The sequence below is a fragment of the Syngnathus acus genome, chromosome 17 (genome assembly GCF_901709675.1).
Source record: "Syngnathus acus chromosome 17, fSynAcu1.2, whole genome shotgun sequence".
Taxonomy (NCBI): Eukaryota; Metazoa; Chordata; class Actinopteri; order Syngnathiformes; family Syngnathidae; genus Syngnathus; species Syngnathus acus.
In genome coordinates, this window is record NC_051102.1 from 6,389,947 (window position 1) to 6,403,445 (window position 13,499).

Here is a 13,499-nt window from a genome sequence, read left to right on the forward strand (position 1 = left end):
TTTTTTTTTTTTTTGGAGCACAGAATAAAGCACAGAAAAGGTCCTTCGTGTGTCTTATTTAGAAATACACTCTCACCTCAGAAGCATTTTGAATTCATCCAAGGGGGTGATGGATGTTTGCGCCACAGCCTCCATCCATTCCATACTGTGTGTCACACAACAGATGTCAAGGATAATTTAAATAGCTTTCTGGAATCAAAAAGAAGAAGGGAAAAAAACAAGATTACAGAGGAGAAGTTGTTGATATTCATGAGTTTAGGTTGTTTTTTTTTTCTCGCAGGGCCTTGAATGCACACAAAGAATATCCACTGCATAAAAACATCTGTGCTCTTTGGTTTTCTCCAGAGTGCAGCAAGGGGTGTCAAACTAATTTTTTTTTTTTTGCCGCAGGCCACATTGTAGTTCTGGTTTCCCAGTGGACTGTCACGTGAAACCACAGTGCCTTAAGATACGAATGAACCAACTGAACTATCAGTTTGAATTTAAGAACATTTTCATATACATTCAATACCTTTAAAACGCATTTTGACATGAATTGAGAGCTCAGGAAAAAAAAATCATGGCTCACCTGTTTTCCGAGGTTGGTCATGTGACATTAGCAGGCTGGGCCGTAATTAGTTGTTACCTGAGCATGGTGTCATTTTCAATCGACAGCAAGTGGAAAAATGTGACAAAATGAATATTTGAAACATTGTCAAGAGTGTCATTCAAAAATCCAAGCAGTATTATATTTATAAAAGCAAAATGAATGACAACTGTATCCAATAAAGTGACCGTCCATTCCCTATGACCCACCCATGAGGTAATTTGCCCTGGTATGGGCCCCACCCTCAACAGGTCTGATAAATAAATAAAAAATTGAAATAAATAAAGGCCACGTCACTCAGTGTGACCACGCCCCTTCTTGTCTTCTGGCGGCAGACATATAAAAACAGAGCCTGTCATCCATCTGCCTGCAGCCTTCCCAGTAACACCACCGTGGCCAGCTCAGACGTTCAAGAGCATTTCCTCTTAAGGAAATAGAAGAGAGAAAAAAAGGAAAGGAAAGAAAAAGCCATCAGAGGGAGGAGGAAAGGAAACCTTGCCCGCTCATCCAGATGTTGCACAAACGGTGAGTCTGTCTTTTGACTCGAGAATGACTGCCATTGTTTTCTTCTTTTATTTCTTTTTACAAATGTGTTGGGGGAGAAGAAGAGGTAGAAGACGAAGAAGTGTGAAGTGTAGAAGCAATCCAAACCAAAACATTCGGCACGTAGCGCAGCAAATCAAATGTCAAGCGAGGGGGGAATTGTATACCAACACGTCGTCAGGCTGCTGGGATTTGACACAATCAAATCAAAGAAAACACAATTCCGCGTCTATATCCTCACTGTTAGAAGAGTTGTTGTGTTTTTTTTCCCCATTTCCCTGTGAGAAAACTTCCGTGCAGCAACAGGTGGCTTTTTTTTTTTACACGAGCAGGACGCGGAGGGAAAAAGTAGGGCGTCATTCAGCACCGATACGATGGACAGCTCCCAACCAACGCCGCTTCTTTTCCCTTTCAACGCTTTTTTTTTTTTTTTTTTTTTTTACTGCACGTTTGCACATTAACACAACACTACATAGATGAAATGTGTTTTTCCTCCCCAAGTGAGCTCCTTGACACTCTTCCCTCCAGTTAACAGTGAAGCAAAACCTCTTATTTCTTTCCAGCAGCCTTCCCCCCCTAGCACTAAAGTGTCCCCGGCTTCCCATCCCCCCCTTTCCTCCTCTTCCACCGACTCCCAGTCTTGTTGCATAGCTACCAGCTCGGAAACATACTGGATATGCAGGACAATCTGTCTGTCTCTTCTCAGGGAAAGGAAAGGCTCTATAACCTTCACTATTTGTCATCTGATTGTCAACGCCTATGTTGTGTTTATTCGTCCTCCTCCTTCTCTTCTTCCTTCTCCTTTCCCTTTGGCCTCCTGCTTTTGAGAGGAACAGAAAGGTTGGCATTAGAACAACAAAGGAAGGATGGAATGTCAGCAGGCTTCACAGGTAAATTAGTCGGGGGGTGGGGGGGAGGTGGAGGGGCAGCTAAAGTTCACAAGCATGCTTCTGATGTCTGACTCCAATGAAGAATCAATTGTGGAATATTTCACATTGGTGTGATGCAGGATTGAAAAGGACTGCTGGTTTCTAGATCCCATTTTGTTGTCCTTACACTGGCTGATTTGTTTTAGAATTCACTAGAAAATGTTCACGAATAAAGCCCATTTATGGTCAGACTCGTTTATTTATGGTGTCACTGCAAATCTCCATCAAATGAGATTTAAAAACTACAAATGTTTTTTAAAAGCTGTTCAAAGCAGGTTTGTTGAGGCAGGCATTTGAGTAAGACTAAATTCTTTCCATTTTTGCATTAAATCAAAAACTTTATTAACCAGAAAACAAAAACACAATAGAGCAAAGTTTTCTTTTTTTTAAATGTATTTAATATTAAATGTAAAATGTGGTCACTCCAAAAATGATGATCTGATCATGTCAGTGTATTTCATCTCATTTGACTTTTTTTTTCCCAGTTAACTGTAAAATGATAAATATTTGACGGATGATAAATAAAATCTACATACTGGTTTCCTTTTCCTTCCAGAGTGCAAACCGAGCGTCACGGAGCAGGAAAGCTGAAAAAGGGTTGGTGGTGCTGAGTGGAAGACTAGTGATTTTGTTGCGATGCTCCTCAAAAGAACAACAAGTCCCAGTCTGCCTCTCGGCACCAGCCAAAGCTCTTCATTCTCAACTCACAAGCAGCTCACATTTTACGCCTCAGATCCAATTTATTTATCATCCTCAGATCCAATTTATTTCTCATCCCCCACTTTTTGAACGCTCCTATGCACCCCGTCCCTCCTCTCTGTACGAATGGGCCTTAATGGCTGACAACCATCAAAAGCTTGATATGAACTGGCAGAAATACACACACACACGCACACGCACACGCACACGGTCGACGCTATTTTAAGACACTGCAATTTACGCTTGAGTCCCAGTAATGTCACATGTTTTTTATTACAACTGTATTATTGACCTTAATAAAGCCCTGTGCAAATCTCTGGTGTGTTTCCTTTATAAGCTCTTCACATGAACAATCTCCTACTTTTTCTCTTGTATCAATGCTCATTGATTTTCCAGCCTTGAATTAAAAAAAAAAAAAGCATTTAATTCTTATTTTAGGCTATGGTTGCTGTCCAATAAAATACTGTTGTTGTTGTTTTTTTTACTATTTTCCCTCCAAAACAGCAATAACCAGTTTTTATAAAAGTAAAAGACTCATGAAAATAGACATTGAAGTGATAAGGTCCAAATTGGGCTGCTTAGTTGAGGAAAGAATAGTACACAATGACATGAATGGTACCACTTAGGTACGCAGATAAATTGTCTCCCCTGAGAGCATTTCTTTTTTTCTGCTTGTCATCATAAGTTGTTGCCATGGATGGATTGTAAAGAAAAATACATTTTGCAATACATATTAAGTGCCGATTCTAAATTGCCAAATCAGGGTGTGCTTGGCTTTGCAGCCAAAACACAGCAGGGATGTCAAGATAGATTGTGTATGAAATACAAATTGTCAAAGCAAAAGTAGGTCAACAAGTTTGTGACAAATATAGCTTTTTCATTCATTCGTCATGTTCACATGTGCTTTGCATTTCCAAATCATGAGTTTATTTACAGTACATTATATGTTGATATTACAGCACTCCATAATATATTTGCTTATGTTTTCCTCCTGGGGCATTGTAATATAATATGCTCCCATAATTGCCTACCTTTCAAGGCATGTATTAAGAATTACATTAGTCAAACTTATACTGAGTACTAATAAAGCATTCTGCGAGCGTGAAATTACAAAGCCCGATGATGTAAGTTGTGTGAAAGCATCGTATCGGAAGTAGACGTAATGATCACAGTGTTTTGCATGTAACGTTCCCTCCTTTTTGTATTTGGATTATAATGGATGTGGAGGAAACAGGAAACAAACATCCAGCCATTTTCTGTACAAGCATTGACACCGTATGGGCAATTTAAACTTTTATTATTATTTTTATCATTATTATTGTTGTTTTATTGTATTTAATTGTATTTTACATGATCATCATTATTATTCAATTGGGTAATTTAAATGCTGGACAGGGCCAAAATTCTAAATCAGTTCCATTGAAGGACAATGTAGGAGCACGCAACTTCCTAAACAGTTTCAGATCCCCGTGTTAGCTTAACATTCACATTTTTGGATTGTTGGAAAGCTTGATTGCAACAAACAAAGTCAAACAGAAATGTATAGTAGCAAACGCAATGCAGTACATACAGTACTTTTTATAATAAAAATAAAAAAATAAAAAACGTGAATGATTATGGCAAGCAAGGTATGACAAGCACTGTATATGTTGAAATAGAGTATGTGTCAATATATCAAATCATGGGGAAAGAGAGAGAAAAAAAAAAAAAAACAATCAACGCCTTTGATTCGGCTGTTACCAGGATACCTGCATGAGTGACCTGATAGGATCCCCCAGCTTTTTTTTCCCCCCGCTTGGCAAACAAGCTGCTGGAACAGAAAAGTCACGCTCGCTTCATTAGTGACGTGTTACATCTTCACATGATTTTAAACAGACGATTGCGATTTGTCCATTGATTATATTCGTAACCTTCTCAAGTGGCCTCCATAAAAATGGCCACTGATGTTTTCTCAAGAAAAAAAATGCTTCATGCTTTTAATTGAAAATACATCAAGGCTTGTTTTATTCCAACTGCACCAGGTGAGTCTACAGAGTGAGGGCATACTGTTTTTTATTTATTTTTTTAAAAATACCTAAAACCACTGACTGGCTTATGTTGCTAAGCAACACAATAGAGTCAAGGACATTGGTTCATTGGCTAATAAAAATGACTGGTAAGTTTCAAGTTTTTTTTTTTTTTTTTTAGGGAGGTCGCCTACTAACAAAAATTTTAAAAAAATGAACACGCACAGAAAGCCAGGCAGGGAGTGAGAGCAAAAGATGACTTTTTTTTTTTAGTTCAGCTCTGAATGTCTTACAAAAAAAAAAGAACACGTTTAGCTTGTTCATTAACGGAGTGAAAGGGCTTCTTTCTCTCCACACAAGAAGCCACATGACTGTGTCAATACTTTGCTATGATTAAGCCATTTAGAACTGTTCTTATTTCGACAACAAAGGGACAAACAATACTACACAAGATCCCAGCCATCCATCAATCTTTTTGTGTTGCGAATCATGCTGCCTTTCACAAATAGTGACCAATTATTGAAAGAGAGGCTTCAAGCTATTTTATAACCACTCTCAGTTGAAGTACACTGTCAAACTAAACATACCTTGTGTATTTTAATAAAAAAAAAAACGCAGATTTTTAGTCTGCTATCTTAACTAGTATTTGTTGCGGTAAGCAACAAACTGAACACAAACAGCAACATATGGACAAACGTTGTTCTCACAGTCACATATGTTTTAGTATCATCTGCAATGAACGATTAATATTAGTGCCGTACTGATGAGCTGAGACGTCTCAATGAACAATACATCCGTCTGTCATTTACTGCCCCCAGGTAATCAACGAGGGCATAGCAAGTAGTAAAATACCAAAGTTAATTTTAACATCAAGTAGTATTAAGTTAACAATTTTTTGAAATGCAAGTTTTATAACCACTAGCATACACTATTTAATCACTCTTGTTTATACAACAGCTGGGGTGTTCAATTGTAGCAAAAGTCACCCGAAAACTACATTTACAGTTTATCTTGTCTTGTTATCAACATGAAGCCATAAATGAATAAGGCAAACTCGTTTTCAGTATTCCTGTCTTGTGTTCTTTCCTCTGAGAATTGCAATCTTACTTTGATACTAAATGGATTGGATTGACATTTAGTGCAGACAATCACCATCTAGAGAGGATGAAACCGGATTCCGTTGTTGATCTTTGAAAGCTTTTTCCTCCTGCTTCACACCGAGACTGACATTTGTGGTTCGAGATGGATGCCCGCACACATATTACATAGACTTAATAGTAATAACAAAATTGATCCCACAATGGAGATTGCATTCCGGCATCATGATGGCGCACATGGATAGGACATATGCTACGCAATCAGATAGTTTGGGTTTGAATCTTGGATAGTATCTCCCCATAATAAAATGTGTGAAAGAATCACAAGGAAAGAAAATGATTTTCAAACATCTTTGATTAGCATCATAAAAATGATTCAACTATTTACAGAACAATAATTCAGGGTTACAATTACAATATATGTTGAGGCCATATCGCACAATTTAGTTTCAGTAAATGTTGATTGGCTTCAAAATGAAAACAATTTAATATAAATAGCATGGAGCACAAACACTGTTGAAGCAAACATCAACATTAGAGTAGAAAACTTGCAGTTTACACAATAGAACTGAGATATTATAAACATTTTTTCGTTTTTTATCCTGAATAATCTGTGACACAATCAACGTCTGAACAATTCAACTGAAATCTTGAGTTCACTGCGATGGTCAAATCGGCACATCACTCAAATGAATAGAACTTTGATATTCAACTTACCAAGTAAGACACGTAAAGCACGACAGGACAGCCAGATATTCTGTATGAAGTATAATAACAATGTGTGACTATGTAAAAAATAAGAAGAGGGGGGGGGATTTAGAGTTGAATTTGGCCCTCTTTAAGTAGAATTTAACAGCTGTCGTCACCTGCCGGGCTGTACAAATTTTATTTACACTAAAGATGCCTTTGTTGTTATTAGACATCCTCAATTTGATATTGCAAGACCATGAAATGAATAGTTGTCATCTTCGGCAGCATTTCCTTCCAGCTTGGGGTGGGTAGGAGGAGTCGCTAACACTTCGACTGGTAACAACGACTGGCTGAGTCAAAACGGCTGGGACTGTCCGTACGAGGACTAGGTGGTTTTAACCAAGTCGTAGACGTGGATGTGTACGTCGTCGTCGTATTTGATATAATACACCGTGGGCTTGGCGGGGACCTGGTAGATGACCAGGCCGGTCCTCTTGAGCCCGTTATCTGTGACGTACTCCACCTGCTTACCCACGAGGCTCTCTGGCTCCTCCCCAGGCTTCCTGTCTGCTGGGAGCAGGTGTTTGTTCTCTGAGTGGTGGAAGACAAGAGAATATTTTTTTTTTTTTTGTGATGGCTCCGTCGTCAGTGGCAGCCTCCAATAGTGTTCTCTCTTTTTCTCTTTCTTTTTATCTGTAATGTGGTATTGGCCTGCAGCGATGTGTGGCTACAGTCGGGGCCGTCCCAGGTTCGGTCGTCTACTCGGCGACGCCGGTGCCTTCCACCGCACCTCGGCGTGTGCAGATCGGCTATTTTTCCTGTTCCTGGCAGCTGGGATGGCTGCGCGCATCGGTCGGAACCAACGTGACTCAGGGACAGCCGTCTTTATCATCTGGCCGGTACTGACCACTCCGGCACCCGCGCCTTGGCCTCGCAGCGGCGACCCCTGTGAGAGGTCCGCTCCCTCGTGCTCGTCAGACCCTGAATGTGGCCGACCTTGGTCGTGCCTACCCCATGGTGACGACGCACGCCATCCTGCCTGAGTGCCAAGGACGCTGCACGCACGTTTGTCTGTTTTGGGAGGTTTTTGACGAACCACAACCACGGTCCATTGGCTCGCACCGTTGTCTGCGAATCACCCGATGAACTGCCTCTACGCCGGTTTGTGGACCCTGAGGAGGCATTTTTGTGTGTTTTGGAGTGTTCTTCTGGGTATTTGTGGGGGGGGGGGACCTCTGAGTCTCTGTGTCTAAGTCTATATTATTTAGGCTTCTCACTAGCAGGCCTGCAGTTAGTTATTTTCCTATCTATCTATCTATCTATCTATCTATCTATCTATCTATCTATCTAGAATTGCATTAACATATGTGCCCTTTAGATGGCAGTAATGAGTCAGTTTTGATCGTTACCAATGGTACTGTGCAGATTTTTCTCTGAGAACATCAGTGATTGTTGTACACACACAGGTTGTGTTACCTGATTCGGGAAGAACACGCAGATCGCCGTCCTTGTAGTCATCCCACAGCTGGTACATGTAGAGCACAGGGTCCTTCTCGTAGGTGATGTAATACCAGTGGGTCATGATAGGGGCCCGAGAAAGCACCATGCCTCTCCATTCATTTTTCTCGCCGTCCTCCTTCTCAAACAGATGTTCCACCGCCCGGCCGACCAGCTCCTCTGCCCCGGGAGGCACCTTGATCTTATTATTCACTGCGGAAAGGACATGACATCTTAATGAGCCTGCTAAAGTAGAAAATGCTCAGATGGATTTTAGCGAGGCAATTCTACACCACAATGAGGGGGGAAAAATAGGATAGGAGTCGGAGTGTGTCATGACCCTCACCAACTTTCTCGGCCAACACCTGGAGATTTGACACTCGACCGTCTTTGAAGAGCTCAATGCCGTAGATGCAGTCAAAGCCGTCGTATTTGACCATGTAAAGGGAGCTGTTGACGGTCAGCCGCTCCAGAACCGTGCCCTTCCACTTGGTCACGTTGCCCTTCTCCCGCCAGTTGTGTTGGATTCTGTGACCCAGCAGGTTGTCCGGGTCGGGGCTCATGGTGGATGCCGAGCTCTCGCTCAACTCTTCGTTGCTACGCTTCCTGTACATATGTAGGAATTGAAATGTTATTATCTTGTGGGAATTTGGCAGCAAATCATATAGAAAGTTAAGCACCACATTATGTATCTCCATTTATGATTTTAACCAGAATCCTTTTGCAAAGCAAACTAAAAGTAATAATAAATAATGCTGGGTGAGATTACCTGCCCCGCTTCTTTGACATGTTTCCATAAAGTCACACAACCCTTGGAGAGACAAAAGACACCAGTTAGTGATCATGACACAACCCTCTGTTAGTTCTCTCGCAACTACCAATTACAGATAAATAAAAGTGTACAATGATTACAGATCCTTGCCTCTTTACAAACCTCATTACATATGCACATTAGAGTGCATGCAATTTAAATACTTATCTCCAGGTCTACAACTTGAATTACACATAATAATTTTTACATCACTGATTTGCTACATTTAATGTACTTTGCGGAGATTGTACACACGCTTCAAAATAATGTTTACTTTACCACACATGCAAATGAGCCAAGTGTCCGGATGTAAACAATGACTGTAAAAGCTCATTGCTAATGCTAACCATGACACTACTGTAGAGCCGTGCTAATGCGCACGGGTTGTACATTTGTCCACATTACACAAGTCCGCTTGGCAAATAAATGTCTAACTTCACAATGGCTAACGTTAGCCAACTAAATCGAATGTCGACGTGTCGTCGAGAACGAGTAACCTTGCGAAAATAGGATAGTCTGCAGATAAACATGATTAAATCAGCCGTCTTTAATTTACTGAAAAGAGTAAAGAAATTCAATTGGAATGTCGCGCCAACATTTTCCAAGTAAGCTAACTAAACAAAAGGAAACGCATCGCCATGTAAGCGGTAATGTTTCTACCCCGGGGACTCTAGCTACATTTTTTAAATTGATAAAATAAGGACATGTGGTGAGAAATTAATTAATATTTGGAAGCATCTCGACGGATTTGTCACGTGAGAGCGAATAGAATGCAATGTTTGTCCTACCTGGTCAATATTTTCACGTGTGCTTTTCTTTGAAGAACAGATTCCACCACCTAACGTAGGCTGAATAAGGAAACTGATTAAAGGACTACGATTCCCAGAATCCAATCATACAGCTCTGATGCATTCTGGGAAATGACACGACTTTGACGTAATACAGTACTTCTGGGTTTGGGCGGAGCGTCGTGTTTATCAGAAAATGACCCCTTTATCAAATACTATGTGCAGTTTTGTTGAATAAATACTCTCCAATAAGAATTATTGTTATTTGTGTATACGTTATTTACTGACAATAAACGCCTTCAGCCATATCGCTGAGCAGGATTATGTAGGTTTGTCTGCAGAATTGCGATTATGATGAATATACATATTTTATTATTCGCCTGGTTTTAATTCAATTTATGTTTGTAGTCAACATTTCCACCACGAGATGTCACACTGAACACAACATCTACAGGAAGCCAATGAAAGATTGGGGGGGGGGGGGGGGGGTACTCGAATTAATGTATTGAGGTGCGTGAATGTCGTACGAAGTTTATTTAAAATCAACACAATCACCACCATGAGGTAATAATCGCATAAAAGTTGCCCTCTTGGAAGCATGACTCATATCCAATGAAAGATGATTTTTTTTTTCTGTCCCTTGTATGCAGTGAGATTATATATTGCAGAGTTGTAAAGTCAACCCAAGGTGAACGGGGACACGTGTGTCCATTGATTAGGTATCTCTATTATTAGCCACGTGCCCAATGTGAATAGAAGTGTGATACCTTAAGAGGGATGAGATGTCATTGCAAACATACATGTCTGCAAAGTAATCCAATCCCACTTTGACGTTTGAGTGTTATTTGTTGTGCTGGGATTCATTTCTTAAAATAGGAAATACCATACTTGTATAAGTGCGTGTCATAAACATCTGTGCATTTTTTTTTTTTTTTTAGCATTCGTATTTTAAAGGCTTCTAATATTCCAGCAGATGACGCTGCTGAGTCAATCCACAGTTTCCTTAATTCAAGTCCACTTTGGCTCCAGCATGGCCATTGTCATCAGTGAGCTATAACAATATTTCCAAAGGATTGACACCTTTGAAAAAACAACGTCTCGTTTTCATTTTTTTTTTCAGCATCGATGCGAAACGTCTACAACAAAAACAAAGGGTTTAGTCTCAGTGATCAAATGTCTTTTGAAGGGAGTGTATTTTGGTGCTGTTTGCACACGTTGTTAGCTTTCGGTGCTGATGGCTGAGTGCGCCGAGGACACGTGCGTCTTAGCCCCACGCTTTTGGATGAGCAAGAGACGGAAGGAGAAAGAGAACTGGTTTGCAGCTTTATCCTTGCGGTGACTCAGCAGTTTCACAGATGAATTTTGTAAATAATCTCCTCTCTCCTCGCCTCTGCTCCCTTCGCTCTTTGTCCCCGCTGACCTTTTCACACTCCACCGCCAACCCTCACACCCAATGATCATTCAAATCTCATTACCGGATTGCTTTTGTATACATAAATAACATCTCATCATGGTAATGACTCTCAGTTTGGGACGACGGACTATTTAGAAACTCATCACATCCACATTGATTGAGGTTGGGTAACATAATGGGGTCAAATGTAGAGAAGAAAAAAAAAAAATCTATTAATCACATTTTGTTGGTTTGTGGTGGGATCTTCACTTGAATGCCCATTACTGACTGACTGGCCTCAGAGACGTCAGATGCACTCCGGTGGACAGAAATAGACTGTAGTGGGATATGTGAGCAGAGGAGAAGGGAAGAGGCCCTTGCTGTCCTTCCATCCGAGATAATGCAGACCCTTCTGCATTGGGGAGCTGGGGGGGGTGATGAATTCGGAAAAGACTCAATGGGCTCATGTGTGTATTTAATCTCAGTCACGAGGTGAGCCAATCTTCCAAAAAAAGGACAGGTGAAAGGAAAATAGTCTGCTGTATATGTCACACTGTCTGTCTACATGTGATGCTGCATTATTGGTATTTACATATTCATTTTAAAACTCATAAAGAAATTGCTGTTCAACCTCAAACTACACCACATTAGTGTTAGGCCCAAGAGTAATTACACATGCTGATAGAAACCGCTTACGTGAAGCAATCCTTTCCCCCCCGTAACACGGATTTAGCGATTCTCGATCGACCCGTCAACATCTGATGCTCCACCTTTCCGCTGGCATTCCAACAATTAAACGTCTCCACTTAAAGAAATGCCTCAAACAGTTCTCCTTAGGTGAATTCCGTCAGATCCCGAGAAATAATGTGGCTATTACGAACCGGGGGGCACTCTGTGTCAAATGATGGATGCTGTGGGGGTTTTCTTCGCATCCCCTCGACAATTAAACTGTCGCTGCTTTTCTGTAGCTCGCACGCAGGAAATGCACAGCCCGCTTGACACATCTCTGCACATAGTCATCAATCTTCTCCAAGGTCACTTAAAATCACCGCTGGAGGTTCGATTTCTATAAAGGGAATTCTATAGAATGAGGTCAATCTTTTTTTTTTTTGTTTCTCTGATGTGAAATGTTCTACTGACTATAAGACAGTAACTGCCTGCACACGTAACCGTGTCGCTATGTTCTTAGCTTTTCTATTTCAATACGTCTACACAAATAAGCAGCAATGTGATTTCTGCCTTCTGAGGCTTATCGATGTGCCCTTGAGCAAGAATTTCAAATGATTCATGCTTGTGTAAAAATGTGATCTTGGAAGACCTCGGGGTTGCTGAGGTCAGGGTTTAGCGAAAGGTAGTCTGTGTGGAAATGAGTTCATCAATGTGTTGTCCTCGATGTGACAAGTGTGTGTGTGTGTGGGGCCTGAATGTGTGAGTGTATCCACGCTGATGAATAGAACCACAGTGTCACTGAGTTTAGACCTTGACAGAGTAGAATAGATGAGATGCGTCAGAAGCCAAAGCTTTGTCCTGACTTGTTACTAGGCGGTCCTAAAGCAAATATTAGCAGTGGATGATGGAGTGAAATTAGTGGGTGGTAACTTTTCCTTCCTGTTGTATGAAAATTCCAGTTGGAAAAGAGCCTTTAATGATTCGCTTTACAGATTCTCGTGATCTTTAAGACGTGGCATTGATCCGTCGGAATGGAGCCTCTCTTCTTTTTGTGGAAATAAGCAATACAACGATGTAAAATGCTGTCAGGAGCCATGATATGATGATTTTGACGCCAAGAAGGCTGAGTTGCTTCTCGGTCCGTCTCTTACTATTTGTTTTTCCTCTTAGACCATTCCAGCTTGACGCACTGCTCGCTTCCTCCTCAGCCTGCTTCACTGTCCAGTAACTGTGATGCTTCTGCTGAGGCCTGCGGCTGCTAGATGACTGACCCCCCCCCCCCTCTTCTATCTGCCTGTCTTCTTCACTGACTCATTTGCAGACCTCGAGCTTTAACCAGTGGCGGAGCTAGAGGGGTGGCCGGAAACAAAACAATGATATGATTGATGCCCAAAATAGTAATAGAGTTCAGTATGTGGGATGGACTAAATAAGACAATGGCCCTGTGGAGGTAAAAAGCTAAGGGGGTGGTACAGGAGATGCTGAGATGATTAATTGAAGTAGGACAGCCAGGGACACCGCAGAAGGCCAACGCTGCAGCGAAAATGAGGTAGAGGACAACCCTTGGATGTGTACAGTGTGGAATTGGATACGCTCACTACCTAAGAGTGTTGATGCTCAGCTGAATCTTCTTGACACGGATGGATGGATGGATGGATGGATGGATGGATGGATGGATGGATGGATGGATGGATGGATGGATGGATGGATGGATGGATGGATGGATGGATGGATGGATGGATGGATGGATGGATGGATGGATGGATGGATGGATGGATGGATGGATGGGTT

General features: G+C 41.2%; 1 protein-coding gene across 1 annotated transcript; it reads right to left on the reverse strand.

Moving 5' to 3' along the window:
- Positions 1-4,546: 4,546 nt before the first annotated feature.
- LOC119137244 (spindlin-Z-like) lies at positions 4,547-9,752 on the reverse strand. Its single transcript, XM_037276415.1, has 5 exons — positions 9,647-9,752; positions 8,817-8,858; positions 8,394-8,653; positions 8,027-8,260; positions 4,547-7,141 (listed from the first exon to the last, which is right to left on the reverse strand). Exons 2-5 carry the CDS (start codon positions 8,834-8,836, stop codon positions 6,936-6,938), a joined length of 720 nt encoding a protein of 239 aa, XP_037132310.1. The 5' UTR covers positions 8,837-8,858; positions 9,647-9,752; the 3' UTR covers positions 4,547-6,935.
- Positions 9,753-13,499: the final 3,747 nt, after the last annotated feature.

Bases quoted from the DNA above. Each gene is read 5' to 3' on its own strand.
- LOC119137244 (XM_037276415.1), bottom strand. From the start codon at position 8,836: ATGTCAAAGAAGCGGGGCAG. The intron at 8,654-8,816 runs GTAATCTCACCC...ACATATGTACAG, and splicing joins ATGTCAAAGAAGCGGGGCAG to GAAGCGTAGCAACGAAGAGT. The intron at 7,142-8,026 runs GTAACACAACCT...TCCACCACTCAG, and splicing joins GCGTGTTCTTCCCGAATCAG to AGAACAAACACCTGCTCCCA.